This window comes from Trichoplusia ni, chromosome 17, assembly GCF_003590095.1.
Source record: "Trichoplusia ni isolate ovarian cell line Hi5 chromosome 17, tn1, whole genome shotgun sequence".
Classification (NCBI taxonomy): Eukaryota; Metazoa; Arthropoda; class Insecta; order Lepidoptera; family Noctuidae; genus Trichoplusia; species Trichoplusia ni.
In genome coordinates this window covers 2,577,919-2,597,893 of record NC_039494.1, presented here as the reverse complement: position 1 = coordinate 2,597,893, position 19,975 = coordinate 2,577,919, and the positions used below count along the sequence as shown (strand labels likewise).

At 37.4% G+C, this 19,975-nt stretch overlaps 2 protein-coding genes across 3 annotated transcripts in view; both read left to right on the top strand.

Annotated features, from left to right (window-relative positions):
- LOC113502591 (dedicator of cytokinesis protein 3) overlaps positions 1-14,171 on the top strand; it is a 56,197-nt gene extending 42,026 nt beyond the window's left edge. For both annotated transcript variants that reach the window (XM_026884209.1, XM_026884208.1), the window contains exons 18-35: positions 66-227; positions 479-607; positions 1,236-1,380; positions 2,158-2,386; positions 3,348-3,504; positions 3,808-3,921; positions 4,121-4,249; positions 4,616-4,810; positions 5,275-5,416; positions 5,899-6,059; positions 6,327-6,434; positions 7,023-7,336; positions 7,583-7,672; positions 7,758-7,854; positions 8,205-8,380; positions 8,860-8,957; positions 9,540-9,692; positions 10,194-14,171. In XM_026884209.1, coding sequence (XP_026740010.1) covers positions 66-227; positions 479-607; positions 1,236-1,380; positions 2,158-2,386; positions 3,348-3,504; positions 3,808-3,921; positions 4,121-4,249; positions 4,616-4,810; positions 5,275-5,416; positions 5,899-6,059; positions 6,327-6,434; positions 7,023-7,336; positions 7,583-7,672; positions 7,758-7,854; positions 8,205-8,380; positions 8,860-8,957; positions 9,540-9,692; positions 10,194-10,363 — 2,769 coding nt within the window. In that variant the 3' untranslated portion in view covers positions 10,364-14,171. The remainder of the gene's footprint in view (positions 1-65; positions 228-478; positions 608-1,235; positions 1,381-2,157; positions 2,387-3,347; positions 3,505-3,807; positions 3,922-4,120; positions 4,250-4,615; positions 4,811-5,274; positions 5,417-5,898; positions 6,060-6,326; positions 6,435-7,022; positions 7,337-7,582; positions 7,673-7,757; positions 7,855-8,204; positions 8,381-8,859; positions 8,958-9,539; positions 9,693-10,193) is intronic.
- Positions 14,172-16,417: 2,246 nt separating this feature from the next.
- Positions 16,418-18,059, top strand: LOC113502609 (ubiquitin carboxyl-terminal hydrolase-like). Its single transcript, XM_026884254.1, has one exon. The coding sequence runs from the start codon at positions 17,302-17,304 to the stop codon at positions 17,986-17,988; it is 687 nt and encodes a 228-aa protein (XP_026740055.1). The 5' UTR covers positions 16,418-17,301; the 3' UTR covers positions 17,989-18,059.
- Positions 18,060-19,975: the final 1,916 nt, after the last annotated feature.

The window sequence follows — 19,975 nt, the reverse complement described above, 5'->3', positions numbered from 1 at the left end:
TCGATTAATTAATCGATGTGTTAAACCCAGGTTTTCAATTTCAAAATCATGCCTTTCTTCTCCAGGGTTCAATGGTAGCTGGTCTGCTAGGTGTGATGGAACTACTCAAGCCAGTCCATTACCAACGCCTGTGGAGCCACCTAGCGCCACACCCGCACGATAGGAAACCGCTGAAGGACTTCTTGATGAGAGCTTTCCTTGTATTTAGACATCTTATTGAACAGGACGTAAGTTTAGTTTATATTTATTAATTACACCATATTGTCACCAATATCAAACTTTATATGGTTAGATGGGAACAGCAAGATGAAAAGAGAAGAAAAAGGGTGTTTACAAACAAATTAATAATATTTTGTTTCTGCCATTCAACATCGATTCAACAGCTCTTGAAATCATTTGTCCAAGGGTTAATAATCATGCGTTAGTGTGCATGTGTTAATATTTTGTACTTGTAACATTTATTTGTGCTTGTCGTCAGGTATTTCCTGCTGACTGGATGGTGTTACGAGTGCAAAGCTGTAAAGTGTTGCTATCCGCACTACAAGATCTCGCTCAACCGTTACTCGAGAGATTTATGGGAGATGAACCCCCACAATTTGATACTCAGGTATGTTCAATATTATAGGCATTATCCTGAAGACTTTTTCTACTATTACAGCTAACTCCTAAGGAAGCTGTTCTGTCTTGCCAGCAACTACGAAGCATCCTTTTTGTATGTGGAAACCAAAGTCAGAATATAAATTTTCGCTGAACCACATTAGTGGGAGCTATATCACATCTATTCACAATTGTGTTTTACGTAGTTTTGATTTGTTCAATCGTCGGGCGCGACAATGCAACACAATAATTGGGCATACTCGAAGAACGACGCTGTGAAACTTATGGCGTATTTTTTTCATCTAATCTATTCTAATTTTATACAGTCCGTACTGTCATCTCATGTCACATTATTTTTCCCACGTTTAATGCACTCACTTTTCTTGTTTGTTCATTTCGGTTGGATTTTTGTAACTCCATTTTGAGGCACTTCCCGATAAGCTGGCAGGCTGAAATTTTCAGGGTAGATTCGAACCCGATGACAATGCAATTTACAACTAGAAAAACGGCTAGACCGTTTTTCAACAAATTTGAATGAAGTGACATTTAAAAGCGTGGGTTTCAAGATTTTTTTTTAAATCATTAATTCATATTATCTACCCGAGTACATGAAACTCACCCTGTATGTTGTGTGTCAGCTATGGTCGGGCTACATGGAGCTGGGCGTGGCGCTGGTGACCTCCTCGGCGCTGCAGGCGGAGCGCTGGGCGGGGCGCGGCGCCGACCGCGCGCGCATGCGGGCCGCCGCCGGCATGCGCGTGCTCGCCGTGTGGAACATGCTCGGTCAGTACTACTTACTGCTAGCTACATGGAGCTGGGCGGGGCGCGGCGCCGACCGCGCGCGCATGCGGGCCGCCGCCGGCATGCGCGTGCTCGCCGTGTGGAACATGCTCGGTCAGTACTACTTACTGCTAGCTACATGGAGCTGGGCGGGGCGCTGGTGACCCCCTCGGTGCTATCTCTGTTCCTCGTGTCGGCAACGAAGGGTGGCTAACGTCACCCCCAGTTTAGGTTTAGTCAGTAAGTTTAACACTACCCGTTCTCTCCCCTGCGGGGGCGGGTGTCCATGAGGATTCCACCGCCTAGCAAAATGAAAGAAGAGGACATCGATATGAGGATATTATCAACTGCACAGATGGCCGCGTGGTTGACGTCACGTTGCCAAAAACACACTGAACGCGACTTGTCGTAATTTGGTTCCCCGCGTTTGGCAAACATTTATGAAATCTGTAAATGTTTATCATGACTCTAGGTGTCTTTGAGCATATTATTTGAATATTATATATTTGAATATTTGGAACACCTTCGTGACAAGGTTTAATTTCCTTAATGCGTTAATATTTTCTCTTCTTTTGATTTATTTTTATAGGATTTTTGAGTACCAATCTTTTCTATTTATTAAATGTTTTCGAACAGTCGTATTTTTATCTATGTAACGTAAGTATTTAATCAGACCCCTTTTCATATTTTAAATACTTAGCTTGTTGTTTTTGTTGTAGTTATTTTTTAGTAAACACTTCTGCTCTGAATCTACTCGCTAACACAGTAATCTCCCTTTAGGTCCAGCACAGCTACACCTTGTGGGTGGCGCAGTAGGAGCCCTGTTAGAGATCACACTAGTCGCTGAGCTACGCCGCGCGGCTCTCGGTGCTCTCGTAGCGTTAATGGCGGCCGAAAGGCAACACACCGGCGAGGCTAGACGTACTGAAGCCGCGCTCGTTGATAAGCTGGACTCGCTGGTCGCTGATAATAAAGCTGATGATCATTATAGAAGGCTGTTTGATACCGTGTAAGTATGCATTTAGCAAATTAAGAAATAGATATTTTTTTGAAGAAATGAAAATATGAGATTACCTTTCCGCGCTCACTGCTTGATACTGTACCGGTGATGTTAGCTCACAAAATACAACTAAAAATATACCTGGTACATTACTGTACTAGTATATCGATGTATTATCAACAGACAAAAAATAATTAAATTTGAATCGGTACCTCTCCATGGTATCACGACTCTCAAAACATTCTTCGAAATACCGTTAAATATTATACAGAGTATCAAATACCCACATTTTAGTGACTTAATAAATGCTGTAATACTGATATTCTACTGCTCATATTGTTATCTATTGAATCACACAATTTTCCTGCCTAAATTACAGTACCACTACATTTTTCACTATTACATATTTATTTATCTAACAAAATTTCTATTGTCCACGCTACTAAGGGAACACTTGAGCTCAGTGTAAGTATTTAAAATAACCGTTACCTATGACGTCACAAAACACCTCGTTATGTAAATAACACAAAACCAGTTTTTCTTAATTACCTAATTGATAAGTAGAACAGTTAAACATATTGTGAACAGCTGTTGTGTTTCATGTTTAAATTAAATTATTTATTTGACAATATGAAAAAAATATTTTGGTGTTTTTCTACATTCGTAGTGAAAACAATCCTCATTCAATTATATAATTAAGTATTTTTTTACCTATGGTAGCTAATTTTGTTTTACCAACTTGTGTAATTTCACTGTAGTAATTCACTATTGACCAGTATAACTTGAATCATTGATCTTTTTATAAAATTACTTTTTTTAAGAATTCGTCTCAGTGTAATTAGCTGACCAGTATATCTTGACACATGACAATGCTCTCAACAAACGGAATTACTCTTAACAAGCCGCATCTCAATTTGTACTGGATATTCAAATCTTCAGTAAGCTAATACTAATGGTTGTAAATCTATAGGTTGATGGAGCGAGTGTCAACTGAAGGTTGGCGGGAAGCCGGTGCGGCTTTCGTGGCGTGTGTTACTCGGTTACTAGAGAGACTGTTGGACTATCGCGCTGTCATGCAGGGGGCTGAGCACAGGGATAAGAGAATGGCTGCCACTGTCAATTTATTGGTAAGAACAAAATTAACATGATCATCATTTTGGATTAGTGCTCAATTATATTTATTAAGGAATTGATTTTTAACATGCATGAAGGTATGACACATTACATACCTTCATGCCTAAGTCACACGTAACAAATATTTGGACGTTATGTGGTTGCTTGCAAATGCCAACGCAAAAATAAAGTAATTGAACCTAATCGACTACCCGGCCTGCTCGGCCTTGCCCTGCAGAGGACCTTTATTTGTTGTTTATGTTATGTTGAATTTATTCTTTCTATTTTGACGTCGTGTTTGTATTGTCATGTTATAGAACTTCTACAAGAACGAGATTGATCGCAAAGAGATGTACCTACGCTATGTGTACAAACTGCATGATCTTCACATTGCGTCCGACAACTTCGTGGAAGCCGGATGTACTCTATTGGTAAGCCATCATAATATCTGCAATTAAACCTACTTACTTAAGACTTTTTAAGTTGATCTCAAGTGGGAACAAGTGCCGGTTCTTCGCCTTTAGAATATAATTAAGATCTGTGCGGCCAAAGACATCAGATTAAAGTTTTTTTTGTAGCGTCTTAAATTTCTTTTAAAACGGAAATACTTAAAATACTTTGATTTTACAGTTATATGGAGAAACATTGAGCTGGGAAAGTGATCAAATAGGCGTCGACCCAGAGTATCCCGATACACCCGAGTGGAAGCGAAAAGAAGCGTTGTATAACCAAGTGCTGCAGTACTTTGATCGTGGGAAGGTAGGTGTATTCTAACTGATTGTTTAACTCCCGAAAGTATTAGCAGGAAGATTAATAGTAAAAGTAAATTTAGTATAGGTAATAGTTCCATTGCAAACCACAGAGTCCACTGTTAGTTTCGTTTACAGATTTAAATTTTATTCATGGAATATCATTATTATTTTCATTACTCTTTTTTTTCTTTTTTAAGATATTCAAGAGTTCCGATTGCGTTTAAGAAGCTTCATAACATCCTTGTTGCAAAAAGATTCTCCATTGCTTTCAATTTTTGTTATAAAAGCTCTTATAAATATTTTTTTCTACTAAATCAACGATATGTTTGCATGCACTGAGTTTAAAAAAAAACCCTTACTCCGTATATGATAGTGTTGGGAGAAAGGCCTGCCCCTCCTCCGCGAGCTGGCCACCCTGTACGAGGTGAAGCTGTGCGACTACCCGCGCCTGGCGCACTGCCTGCGCACGCACGCTACGTTCCTGGACTCCGTCATGGAGCAGCTGCGGCTCGAGCCCGAGTACTTCAGGGTCGGCTTCTACGGGAAGGGGTGCCCGCTGTTTGTTAGGGTAAGTAGGGAAACAGGAACGATTAATCTAAGAAAATTGGTATTGAAGCGAAGTTGTTACTATAGAGGTTTGTTTTTAACTTGTGTTTATAAAACTATTACTTTAATAATTAATACTAATCAAAGTAAAATGAAAGTGGTAAGCTGTGTAATGGCAACATAGCAATGGTTGGATTTTTGGAGCGTACTAGAAAAATCTCAGAACCGTGAATGTATTCTTCTTATAAATGCGTTTAGACTTTAGATAAGATCGGTCAATCCTCATGGACTCGGGTTCATATCCATGTGTCTCCCTCGGGTAGAAAACGGCTTCGTCATTTGTATTTTGGTGTCGATATATAACTGTGAATAGCAATTTTTAAGAACAAACTAAAAATCCTCCTTTAAAGTTAAACTATAAATTTTCTATACCTATTTTCATCATCGAGAGTTTAACCTAACGTCATTATTCTGTCCTGTCCCCAGAACAAGCAGTTTGTATACCGCGGGCAGGACTACGAGCGTATCGGCGCCTTCACGCAGCGGCTGCAGGCGGAGTACGTCGCCGCGCACATACTCATGCGGAACACGCCGCCTGATGACTCCATCATCGCTAACGACGGACAGTGTGAGTGCATTAATACTAAGATTATAAAGCTGTACAGTTTGTTTGTTTAACAGGCTTAACTCACTAATTACTTCCGATTTGAAAATCTATTTTAGTGTTAAATAGCGTTTTGATATGATAAGGATGGAAATAGATTACAAAAACGGCGAACACATAAAAATAATTTTGTATTGACTACCAAATACTACTATCAAATAGTGAAGCTATAATGCTAAATAGTCGAAAAAAACACTGAAACGTCAAACAATAGCTATTTTTCAGCAAGCAACACTAAACTAATTTGTTGGTAACCGATGACTGCTCTGTCCGGGCTCAAGTCACCATTGACCGATGTGTTTTTCGATGTAAGATTTTTCTAAAATCAGTTATAGTGATAGCTACTACACGGCATATAGCAGCGTCTGTTTTACACAACTGCATCACCGTAACACCTCTCAAAAGCCCTTATGTTCCAACGATAACCAAGCGATCCTCTTCAATAGACATACAAATCTGCAACGTGAAGCCTGTAGCCTCTCGCCGCGCGTGGCCGGCCGGCACTCCGGAGCAGGTGAAGCGCTACTACGCGTGCAACGACGTCGACACCTTCCTGTGCGACCGGCCGCTGCAGAAACCACCTATTGATAAGGATAATGAGTTTAAGGTACGTCTTATATATTGTATTTTTGTAATAAATGCACGTGGGCATGGATTTCTTCATTGCAGAAGATTGATAATGATTTTTTTATCAAAAAAGTCATTCTCAGACCAGCTTGCCAGCTTTAAAACATTGGAATATATTTGAGAAAACCAAAAACAATGCATTTTAGTCGCACAGTTTTTTATGCCTGGCGTCCCTTCAGTACGAGCACGTTAAATTAATTTACATGGGTTTTGCTATATTTTATTCATATATTTTTTCTTCTTACAGAGTCTCTGGATTGAGCGGACGACACTAGTCACGGAGAGCACACTACCCGGTATATTGAGATGGTCTGAAGTCATATCGAGGTCCGTTGAAGAAATACCACCTGTCGAAGTAAGTAACAAAACATTTCGTTACCTGAAAACATCGTAAATGCGCTTGATTTAAATAAAATACCGATGCCGCAGAATGTTTCAGTTGAAAGGTAGTTTAGTAAACATATTTGATCGCTGGACGTATATGGGTTTAAAATCAGAGTTCGTTCATGACTAAGCTATAATTGCACAATCTGGTTGATCCAGTTTATGCTACACTTGATAATGTCCCGGTCGGTCCGTGATGGGTAACCATTTATGTCACAACGAGCATCTCAGAGTTTCGGAAGGCACTTAAGATTGTGGGTACCGGCTGTTATTTATTCATCTTTGACGATTTTAGTTTGAAACGAGAAAGTCTGACAACTCGTTTTACAAAGGGTATCGTGTTGCCCAACTGGGTTCAAGTTATTAGATAGGCATTCGATTTCTATTTAATACTGGTACTTAGCTGCACCCAGTAAGACTGGAAGCGGAGACCCAGCATAGTTAAAAAAGTGCTAGGTAGGTTGATGATATCCAGCGACTGTTCTGGCAAAGCAAGCGAGGACGGTAAGAAAGAAAATATCAAATCGCACAGCTAATCAACAACTAATCCACTTTCCAGTACGCATGCGAAACAATGGAAGCAACAGAACGAGAGCTCCGCAGTCTAATCTCTCAATACACAGCCGACCCCACGCTTAATATCAACCCTTTCTCGATGCGGCTACAAGGGACTATCGACGCTAATGTCCAAGGCGGTATTACGAAGTACGAGCAGGCCTTCTTATCGGCCGAGTTCGCTCGTAACGCGACGCCCAGGGAGGCCGCTGCCGCCGCCAAGTTGAGGAGGCTGGTGGCCAGTCAGCTCGCTGTTGTGGACGCTGGTCTGGCGCTGCATGCTAGATTAGCGCCTGATGATGTCAAGCCGCTACATAGGTAAGTGATAGTTGGTGAGGGAGTTGAGAGAAAAAATAAGGCAGGTATTTTCGCTTTTTTTGTAAATGTGTATCCATTATTATACATTATACTAAAAGAGGGATTCCTGCTTGGCTGGCAGTAAAGAAAACAGTAATGTAAATTACACAATTTTGAAAGCTACTTTTTCTTTTGATTGTTTGTATCAAACTCGTTATCTCTTTGTGACATTATATAGTACACACTAAACAAAATGTTCTATTTCAGGCGTCTTGTAGAAAGATTCAATCAACTGCGACAGAACTTGGGCCCCGGTTTGGCTCGAGCACGCCGTCAGCTATCTGAAAGTATTGTAAAGTAAGTTTGAACATATTTACTTAACCACTGAAATGTATCAGAATGTTGCTTTACATGTTTATTAATGCTTTTTTCGTATGTGCAGTACACCCCTGCCGCCTGTACCCGCGCTAGACAAACGATCTCAAAGTATTCAACAAAGCGACAACTATTATGAAGATGGTCATCTTTACGATAAACCGGTAAGCTTATACTACCTACTTTTTTGGCTAAAAATTTGCCACACGTTTTGCCTTATATTTATTTTGAAATAAAGATACGGTTAACTATTATTCACAGACTTGTCTAAAAAAATACTTTTCCACTGCCCATACCAAAATAGAAAGTAATCAGGATTCTATTATTTTGGGCTATCAATAACTTTAAAATCAACAAGGTGCCTTCATTGAGCCTAGGATAATGCTGCACTTAAACAGTACGCCTATCCTTTTATTTATTTATTTCATTATGGCACTCCAACATCTTGTTCACTAATACAATTTTCAGATAATGTATTAGATGATAGTTATCTTAACTTTGTATTCTTCCACAGCTGTCCATGGAAGATGCGCTGGAACAGCAAAGTATCATGTCCAGCAGTTTACCAATAGGTGACAATCGGGACTGCGTTGACGATAACTCGATGATAAAGTCCGCGCCGCCATTACCAATCAGACCTAAGTCTGGAGATCCTAGGAGTCCAACGAGACCTCCACTAGACAAATACAGGTATGTTTTATAGTATTCAGATAGTAAAGTTTGTGTTTACTAAGGAATTCGAGATCAAATGCCTTCTCATTGAAGTAGTTATCGTGAGAACTTTGACTGTGTGTTTGTTATGTTAAATTAGGGGGAATTAAAAGTAGTGTTTAAAATCTAGCCAACTTTATCCTTAAAACTTGAAGCGCGAAAATGTCGAAGATATATTTTTTTCACGCGGCTTTTAGAGATTTACTAAGCAAGACTCATCATTCACAGCCTTTGTCCTCCCATTGCTGGGCATAGCCCCTTCTCATGTCAATTTCTAAGGTACGGTGCCACCCGCATTCAGACTCAACCTTAACTATATCGTCGACCTATCTTGCTTCCGGACGAGAGTCGCTTCTTTTGCCTTGACTTGCTTAAGGCTCTGTAGAATTTAGCGTGACTTCATTATATTTTCAGCTAGATTATTTTGCAAACTAATTATATAACTGGTTGTTACGTAGGGATTCGATCGACGGTGAGTACGTCGAGCAGTGTCGCCACAGCCGCGCGTCTTGGAGCGAGCCAGGGGACGCACCGCCATTGCCTCCGAGGGTGTCAGGTGAGATATTCATTCTATTTATATTAGAATCGAACTACACTATTTATATTTTTTTAGAAACATACATTTTTAAAAACTGAAACGATATGCATTCTCATTATGAAGCCCAAACTCCAAATTACGGATATAAGTAAATAAATGAACAATCATAAGTCATGATTCATGGGCAAGTTCAAAATCTGACTTTTGGGTGGCTCTGTGCAAAACCTTCTTTGAGTGTTAGATCCGCCTGAGAAACAAACGCTTTTTTCATATCACACTATTCGTCATTAGTGTCTTACTGCATTGCAACAGCCTCTCTTACCTCCAAATCCCACCCACCCATTTTTAACGGGTGAAATCCTCATGGTCTTCCTCCGCCTGAAGAATGATGGAGGGCGTGCCGGACTCTTACCGGCTAAAACCCCCCGCTGTGTCTCCCCGCACGTGGGCACGCGGGGCCGCGGGTCTCCAACTTCTTCCGCAGCGCGCACTAGTGCTGGCCCGGTCAGTCCAGGCCGCGTCTCGTGCATGGGGTAGTGAGGTGTGCCCCGCGCAGTGCAGCTCGCCACACGCATACTCTAACCTGCTCCCCATACCCAGGCGACAAGCGCAGCTGCGCGGAGGCCCCGCCCGCCATCCCGCGGCGCGGCGCGCGCGGCGGCGGCGACGCTGCGGACGACGCGCGCGACTCCGGCGTCAGCGTCGACACGCACAACTACGGGAACGCGGATGAACACGCGCAGATGCAGAAAGGTAATGACATTATCACTGCTAAATATTTAAGTATTCCATTTGGTTAGGTATTTAAAAAAGGTGGGCAATCTTGGTGTGTCATTGTGGCTAAAAACTCAGTTTAAAAATAAATTGCAACAGAAAACCAAAACAATGGATTAAAAAAGATTACTTAATCATCCAGGATTTTTAATCTTTTTCAAGTACTTTGATTTTACAAAACACCAGTAACTACTCAAAATAAATGAACAAGTCATTGAAATATATTTCAGCGGGTTTTTTTTCCAAATCTGATTGTGTCCATTAACTTATGATGCCGACTGTATAAACTTTTCTATTTTCTACAGTTCGACATATTTTTAGGTTTTGTTAAATATTTCTTTTTAACTTATATTGTAAAACGTTTTACAAAAGACATTACCAATAAATCGAGCAGTAGCACATATAGAATATGCTAAACAATCAACCAATAATTTACTTTAAATTAAACTGAACGAAAAGTTAAAATTTCCATCTTTACAGATCTTGACCTAACAGTAGACTCGCTACGTTACGAGGAGATAATCTCAATGATGTCGGAACCTCTTCGCGTCGACGAGAGCGAGAAGCCCCCTCCCATCCCACCGAAAGGGCTCGGACATCTCAGCTCCTTCGACTCAGGCCACCACGAGAACGGGGAGTCACACTGTTAATACTCAGTAAGCGAAACTTTATAATAACAGTATAGTAAACAAGCTTATCCGATGCGAGTTTATTTCGTAGATGTACGGTAATGGGTTGCCCTCTAGTGGGTGTTATCAGAAACTTTTATTTTCTGTAACAGAGTGCTGCCATCTGTTAATCCCAACTGTCTTTATGTCAGTTTTGAACTCTAGTTACAAAGCTAATTGTCAAAAATGTAGATCGCGATGCGAGTTTGGTTTAATGTTTTTTATATTGGTGAACTTGGTATAAAGTTTTTAGCCAACTTGTAACAACATCCAAAATAACAAAGAAACTAAAAGATACTCGCAATAGATATCCGTTCATTTTAAAGTTATTGTCAGTGAGTTTTAACTTAACTCATAGTATAACATACGATTTTGATTTTGGGCGTAAATTATTACTAAGAAAACAGTAAATACTTATGGCATGATTTTGTTCAGAAACCTTCTAAATAAACAATAAAATGTGCCTATGTTATATTTGCTGTGATGTCACGGCATTGATTTATCGCATTTGTACCTCTGATTTTAGTGCAATTTTTATTAATTAAAACTATAACAGAATGGCGAGGGACAGCTTTGTAACAAAACAAAAGATTTCATACTATTGAGTCAAATAGTGTCAGGTGTCTGATTTGTATTTAACAAATGAAATACAGTAAATAAACTAAATCATAAATTATGTTTACAACACAATTGTGTTAAATTATAATTACAATTTAATGCGCTGTGTTTTGATAGAGCATGTGCAATTTGAAAATATACGCTAGTAGGTCGCTGAAGTATGACAGGAGTTCACATTTTTGTGGCTCGAGCGATGTGAAAGAAGTTTATCGTAAATCCAAAAAATACTAATTGAGTAAGCCAAAATATTTCCGTCGTTAAATTGAAGCAAATGAATTGAATATTATTAATTATAATGTGTGTGGCGTGTAAATGTGAAATTCGTAATTTTTTAATAACGCCTGCTAAAATATTCTTAGCAAAGATTCGTATAAAATTCCATTGCTTATCGTATTCAAGAAGTATATTCATAGCTAAATTCTATTATAACATGATATATTTCATTATTTTAATATATTATATTATGCATATCATTCCTTGTGTGGAATCAAATTATTAGATTTAGTTTTAATTTCATGTGATTTGTAAGTTTGCTTTGGCGCACAACGCATTTAGTTTTTATGTCGGGGCCATATAACAGTGATATAATATTAATTTACAGCTATAACTCCACAATAGCCTTGAGTAAGACGAAAAAGACGAGATGGAAAATATAATACATTTTTTGTTTCATTCCCATCGCTACAGCAGTTGTATAAGCGACTTCATGTGCAATAAAAAATGTCGGTTTTTATAAAGAGCTCCTCCCGATAAATCGGAGACTATGTGTGAACCCTCTGTTTAATGACTATCTCGTCTCTTTGACCTTATTTTAAGCGTTTCGGTATATCTGTATTGTTCATAACATACTTAATAAGCATACAAAAGTATTAGTAACATGTAACAAACATTTATTTTATTTGTACTTATATATTTTTGTGTACGAAACAGTTTTAGCTAAGCATTTTATTTTTGTGTCTTATTTACTATAATCCCCACATTGGTCTCGAAATTTTTAAGTTATTGGCGAAAGCATAGTTTGCCTTATGTCATTACTTCAATGATTCCTAAAAAAAAGTATTAAATTGGCGCAGTTATTACATCCTAACTATAAGAAATATAATTATAAGCAATTCATATTTTCATTATTTTTTTATGGATTTTTATTTTCGACGTTTCGTTTGGAGTTTTTTTTAGTTTAAACAGTATTGCTATTGCATAATATAGAATCAATCATCAACAATATTTTCGTTTTAACTGTCAAGTATATTTTTACTTTATATTTATGTGGTTAAAGACTATATTTACTTAACCATATTTATCTTTTGTAGCCGTCTTCGTAAATCTCAGTAGTTCTTTTTTGCTCAATATGTAGTTAATTTTAAATAGTCTTCTGTAATATTATTATTTCTTATGGTCTTGTATAAATTGTATTCAGAGTCAATTTAAAACAATTGACTCCACCATTTCTGTTGGAAGAAGTGTATTCACATTAGATTTTTAAAATATTGTTTGCTGAAAAGCCAGAAAAAGAATGCTAAGAGAATCGGCTTTAAAATGCAGCTTTGGAAAAATGAAGCTGCTCCCTTTTCTAATAGTGCAATTTCTTTTTTAGTCTTTTTCGATGAATATTAATAAAAAAATAATTATTATGCTGTATTTACTAAAATTTTTACTTTTCTATATTAATAAATATTCCATTTGTAGTGATTGTGATTTAATATAAATTTAATCGCTTTATTATTTGATCTCTTGAATTCAAAAAGTTTTATACTAAATTTATCTTCTTCTTTTCGATATTGCATTAATTGTGCTTACTATTTGCCACTCAGGCAAGAATGTTGACGTTTTGGAAGTAAGACATCACTACTTGCTGTGTAATACACTGTTTCACTTCCACAATGTCTTCACAGCTCATAGAAAGGTAATAGTCAAAGAAAACATGGAATTTTTCTATCACGTTAAAATTTTCTACAATATTGTATGGTATACTTAATATAAGATCTTTATATGCAACCGAGCAATGCAATATTATATACCAAATAATAGAAGTACACAATAATCAAATTTCTACTCCAATCTTGACAAATATCTGAAGTCTTTCCAATAACCAAGTGATATTTTTCATACATACGCGCTAGTTTTTTAATTATAGCTCTTAAGTTCTAGGTGTTAAGGTTAACATTTCCAACGAACAATTTCATACTGTTTACATCTGTTTATGTTTACTCGTATAATCGTCTCTTGTATTGTTCTTCTTTATATATTAACTAGTTTTTAAACTGTTGTCATTTTTGTATGGTTTTGAAGTCATCAATACTTTTTTGTATCTTTTTTGTATTAAACAAGCACCTTCATCGGTTTTTAAACTTTTCTAAGATTTTTACGCCTCAGTGCTTCCATTTTTAAGGCTATAGAAAACAAATATTAGTAGACTATAAATAATTATAAGATAACTATGCATTCTCATCATTGCTAAGAACTGATATGATCAAAAAAGTTAAAATTGATGACTTTAATAACCCACACAGCACAAACTTCTTACACTATACAGCAACTCTTGTTTATACAATTGTATTATCGTGTTAATTTTATACATTTATATCATATACACTAAAGGGGAAGTTCACCTAACTGATTTATACGTTTCTACATGTAACTATCACGTTTTTATTCAATATTGTTCTACAGTTGTTGGAACTCACCCTTAAATAGGAGTTTTTGAACGTTTTAATGTTTCTATTATATATAACGTACAACAAGTATTGAGTTACCTAAGCTGAATGATTTTCGACTGATATTCTACTAGTTATGGCATGGTAATGTGTGATTATTGTATTCCTTTATTTTAATGTTACATATTTCTCAGTAGTTTAGTCGATTCGTATTTAAATATAATTGTAGCGTAATTAATTATAATCGTACCAAAAATTTCTTCAGCTATTTTTATAAAATAATTTAATATTACATACGCATTGGTATTTATTTTTATTGCGTTAACGATTGTACTGTTTGTGAATTGAATTGAAATATAAATGAATTACATTGATAGTGTTAGATCGCCAAAAGAAATTGTTCAGTACAAAGTGTAGTTATGGTTGGAGCGTGAAGCGCTGACTAGTGATGATACCTAGACATTTATTATCAATTTATATGTAAATGGGCGGAATAAATATTTAGTTGGATGCATGAATTGTTGGGTTTCATTTCAATCCTGGTTTAGCCTGTAATAACATTTGTTTTGATGGTGGATTAAACATGTTAGAAGGTTCCAAGACAGCTGCAAACTACATTACGCAGGTACCATATTATAAAAAGCTTTTGCTTTTTTAATATAAGCATATTTACATTATCTATTTAAGTAAAGAAAATTAGATGGAAATCAAACGTTTCCAAAAAGCCGAATGGCTTAAATAGCAAGAGCATTACAAGAATTTCTTACACTCAAAACTTCTATAAGTATATTTCATCTCCATCTAAAAATATCGTTTCCAAAGAACACGTTCCATAAATAATAAGCCTCTTAATACCTAATTAAGTCAGATCAAAACCGAAAGTGGTCCGTCCACAGCTATCGCGTTGTCATGCGAAACGATTATTGTATTTACCGATTGAATTTCTAAATAATAAGCGCTCTTAGACTATAATTGAAGGTAGTCAGTAGGTGTCGCCCCGCCCCCGACGGCTTCAAACGGGTAACGGCTTGAGATACGTCTGAAGATATCGGTTATGACAGCGTCGATGTATTAGTTGGTCAGTTTTGTTTGACGGTAGGTAGGTACAGTTGGATATGGATGCTTAGGTTTTTGCTAGCTCTTTCAGAGTTGGCTTGGAAAGTTATCTCACAAAATATACTTAAAAAAAAATGTGTTTTCAGTTTTATTTATAGTTAAAATGTTTATGGTAATGTAGTAAGGTGGTAAGTGTGCAGGATTTTGTTTTGGGCTTAGTGATAATTTGCGCTATCGTAGGCCACATAGCGTTAGTGAACACCAAAAAAAAACCCGTACACGAATTGCTAATAGAAACTTTCGTGTTCTAAGCCATAAGATTAAAATATCTGCCAAGTTATTTGCCGTACTGATGAATACTTAGAATTAAATCGATCGATTTGGCTCAATCCGAAATGGATTCATATGAAGTGCCAACTGTCTAGTACTTATTTATCGACATCAAGACGGCAAGCGAATTGTTATATTATTGGACCTACCGCGGCGATAGTTAGGTGGTTAATATTTAATTTTGTCCGTATTTAACGAGCAAGTGGTAACGGGCAAGCGTTTTTTTAACGGAAAACATTATTTACGTTACATTATTTAGATAGTTTATGTCCCGATTTCATGTTCTCATGGGATCATTATTGATTTGAAGCGTTCGAATGTTGTAGAAAAAAATGCTCTAAGTCATTTGATTAATGAAAACTAAATATAATTCCCATATATTTGAATGTTACCACTAAGGTCTACGAAAAAAAAATGCCACTTGACGTAATTCTGCCTTTATCCATAACGTTTATTACTCCAGTCTTAAGACACATCGTCGCTACAAATACCATGTGTATCCTACCCTATAAGTTCTCAATAACGCCGCCCACTCGTGCCCTTAATGGACCCGCGAGCATATTTGACAATATTTGACACATTAATAAGAGGGAAGAGTTGATGAGACCATCTTACGACATTATATTGCAAATACTGAGGTAGAGGCACAATGCGTTGATGTAATGTATGCGTATGTGTATGTGTTGATGTAATGTATGCGTTATTGTACAGCACTTGCGAAATGAGTGCATTGTCTTTGAAGTACTAAAATTCTTTTTACTGATTACGATATAGTTTTATGTGGGTAGAGCTAGGCTTTTTAACAGCTTAGATTTGAACAGGGCAATTTAGGACATTATTTGTGTTTACGGTAACTACAATGACATTATCAAAATTACAAATAAGTTATATTATAGTCATCCCATAGTTCTTAGTTCTTGTCTTTGTTCGTGAGACGATTTTTTAAGAAGTTTTGACTTGAAGTCGGTTGTATGTTTTGTTCTTAAAAACATAATATTGGAGTACGTGTTTGAATGGTTCTGAAAGTCATTTAATTAAATGAACAAAGTTTAATAACTTTGTACGAACGTAAAAAATGCTCTCAAAAGAAAATATTGCTAGTAAATAATAATTCGACGACCTCCGTGGTCGAGTGGCGTACGCACCGGTTTCAAGGTGTCGCTAGCTCTGAGGTCCCGGGTTCGATCCCCGATCGGGTCAATGTAAAAATTCTCATTTCTACATTTTCCCGGGTCTGGGTGTTTGTGGTACCTTCGTTATATCTGAATTCCATAACACAAGTGCTTTAGCAACTTACTTTGGGTTCAGAACAATGTATGTGATGTCGTCCGCATGTATTTCATTTTCATTTCATTTATTTTATTTAAGCTAACACGGATTACCAACGATTATTATTATTTATTAAAAAAAAAAATTACCTATCATTCTTACAGAGACATAGACAGCTCATTTCCACAATAAAACTTAATAATTACTGAACATTTCATTAATGATGTAACTTCATATAAAATAATACAACTTTTTATAACTTTTCACTTTCCGACGTGTTGTCAGGTTTTTAATAAAAACTAAACTACTAAGTATGACGCTTGAGGAAAGCTCAACATTATTTTTTGTCCCGACCACGCAAATATTGTTAATTTGCATTAAAAAACAAAAACAGACATTTAAACATCACGCGATATCACAAAAACGTAACAGAATACGAAATGGTCATGTGAATTGTCCATTTAATGGAACATAATTTTCTGAAATGTATTAAAAATTATGTACACACCGCCGGCGTAGTGAATTAACTAAGTAATAAGGACACCTGCTTTTTTGTACCAATTAATAATGATAACACATGCCAATAATATCTGTAAGTTATGTTCGATAGTTGTATCACCACAGACTACTCAACCTATGTATCACAAAGTCTTAGATGACGTAGCTGTAGTACCTACTGATTTAAATACTGTAAAATATTATTTTGTAGTTTTTTGACATGTATTGGCATAAATGCTGTTAAGTATCCTATTCATTAACTAGAAGTAGTTTTTTCATTTACACTACAAAGAGAGGCATGAATCATATAGAACCTTCATATGTCATTTACAAATCAAACTCTTTTCAGAAAACACTCATAAAGCAACTGTCATCATAAACAGCAAAAATCTTGACGTTCCCACTAAGAAAGTGTCATACGTCTACGAATAATCGTAGGTACTGTTTTAATTAACTAAGCTTGTTCACTTGATAATTTAAGCTAATAATTCAACCATGGCCGTCGCATTACCTATGGAATCCAATCCGGAGACCATGAATAAGTATTTGCAGAAGTTGGGCGTGTCAGACAAATGGCGGATGGTTGACGTGATAGGTTTGGAAGAGGATGCTCTCAACTGGGTTCCGCGACCTGTTCTAGCTATTGTCCTTCTCTTCCCGCTCTCCGATGCCTACGAGAAACATCGCCGGGACCAAGAGAGTGACCTGTTGAGCAAAGGGTCTCAAGCTCCCAAAGACGTGTTCCATCTGAAGCAAGTTCTAAGTAATGTGTGTGGGACCATCGCGTTGGTGCACAGCGTCGCTAACAACACTCACAATATCGAACTTAAGGACGGACTATTGAAGAACTATCTGAAGGAAGCCAAGGGACTTGACGCAACAGCTAAAGGGGCACTTTTAGAGAACTCTACTGCTATTTTAGACGCTTACAGGGAGATAGTACGCTCGGGGAACGAAGCGGGAGCTGAAGCCGATGAAGTTGTGAACAATCATTTTGTTACTTTCATCCACAAGGACGGCCACCTGTTCGAACTGGACGGACGCAAGTCATTCCCCATAAACCATGGCCCCACTACTCCTGAACGTCTCCTAGAAGACGCGGCAAAAGTCTGCCGTGAATTTATCGCCCGGGAACCTGATAACATCGGCTTTAATGTTGTGGCTCTTGTTCCTTCACAGTAATATTTTAACATTTATTTAATTGAACATTTCAATTTAATTATTTTAAATACATTTATTAATTACCCTGTCAATTGGTCATTTACGAACAAGTAGAGTTAATGCGAGTCGTATTCCTTTTGCTTGAAGTATCATCGCTAATGAAATAATCGCATAGCACTGACGTGAGGGGTCTGCGCGGCTACACGCGATCCTTCAATATGGCACTACGAAAAATGGCGTTCATTAATTCTCTTCATTAGCGAATACCGGGACATTGAGTTAGCGTACACCGCTGCACGGACGTCGATTTAAGTCTTTAATTCATAATTAATCTCGAAGTATTTAACAAATCACCACTCGGTGTTCGAAACGGTGCGTTCGTCTCAATTAAGATATCCGCGCGCACTGCCAACACGGCTCCCGCATTCCTCCTTAAAATTCTCTATCTTCGGAAACTAATTAAAAATTCGCCTCGCCTTCGTGGTCCGGTGTTCAATCGGGACGATATAACTTCATTTAAAAACGAGCAATCTTGTCGAAGATAAGGGCTGGCGAGAAAACAACGAAGAGCAGCGCTCGCCACACGCGGCAGCGACGCAGCCGGACAAAAAGACAAACCAAAGAAACAACTCCAAACTTTTAAATGGAACGCGAGAGAATTCACCGCGTTAACTATGTCGATACTGGGAAGGACGCGACATCGGTAAGTCACGTCACCGAATAAATGACGCCGGCACTGAAATAAATATATAAATATTGTGTAAATAAAGAAAATAATACGGCGGGGACCCGAAATGCTTTAAATATTCAAATGAAGCGAGCCGAGGTGAAATACGAAGGTGCGCTCGCTCGAGTTGAGCCCAATTAAATCGGTGCCACTGAGGTAGAAATTAAAAACAAAAGGAAGATGACGGGGGTCCGGCGCGCATTTTTCTCATGAGTATTATTAGCGCGATGTCAACCCATAAAAAATGGAGTTAGAGGGTTGTCGTGGCCGCGATCATTATCGACTACATCCCGCGTTTTGTATTGTTTTGATAAGTGTGATGCTCTTGCGCTCCGACGTTTTGTTGACATTTTATATTCACCATACACATGTGATTGATATGCGCGCGTCTAAATTAATTATACTGAGTTTTAAATTGCATTCTTTGTTGGTGTGCTGTGTAAACTTTTATACGGGCTTTTTACATTCTCTTTTTAATTATCATTGAAATTCTTTTGCCGCGGTTTAATAATTGTATTCATGCTTACATCAATGGTTGTAGCTGTTATAAGTTTACTCGTACTATTGTGCACAGAATAGTGCGTCAATCAATGGCTGACAAGTGCGCATATGAGATGAATTAATGGGAGAAAAACAAAACCTTAAACGGTGTTGGGTAGAGTCATTAGTCATGTGGGAACTTAGTGAGAACAGATTTAATATTTGCCTATAAATCAATTACAGACGTGTGGGGAGTCGCTTAGCACTTAACGCTTTATTGTGCTGCTTTCTTAAACAGCTATGATAAATTACCTGTGTATGTTCCCTTTACAATTAGTTTTGAACTCAGATGCGTACAGATAGATACTGCTTGTACAGGTGTACCTATAGGTAGTTTATACAAGCAACGTTGAGTCTTTAAATTACAATTTGAAGTGTTTTCTGTAGCAAGTTTATGAAAATAGAGTAATTGTTTAAAAAATCGGACTGGTTCTCTGAGTTTTTTACTTTTCATTATATCCGTAAATATGTATTTTGAAAACAACAAATAAAACATTTCTACATGAGTTTTGTTCAGGGAAACTTAATCTATGAGTCACTGGCTTGTTCTGCGTGACACACAGATACCATTTACGAGTAGTATTTATATTAACGTTATTGTACTCTGTACTCACATATAAAGTTCAGATTCATTAACACTCGTCGCGACCTCCGCTCCTCTCGCACGATTTATCCAAACAAAATACATTTATTTTAGACAATGAGGATCTAAGTGCTTATTGGAAAGTTATCTACCACTAC

What these genes read in the sequence shown, in the direction of transcription:
- LOC113502609 (XM_026884254.1), top strand. Translation starts at nt 17,302, where the DNA reads ATGGCCGTCGCATTACCTATGGAATCCAATCCGGAGACCATGAATAAG.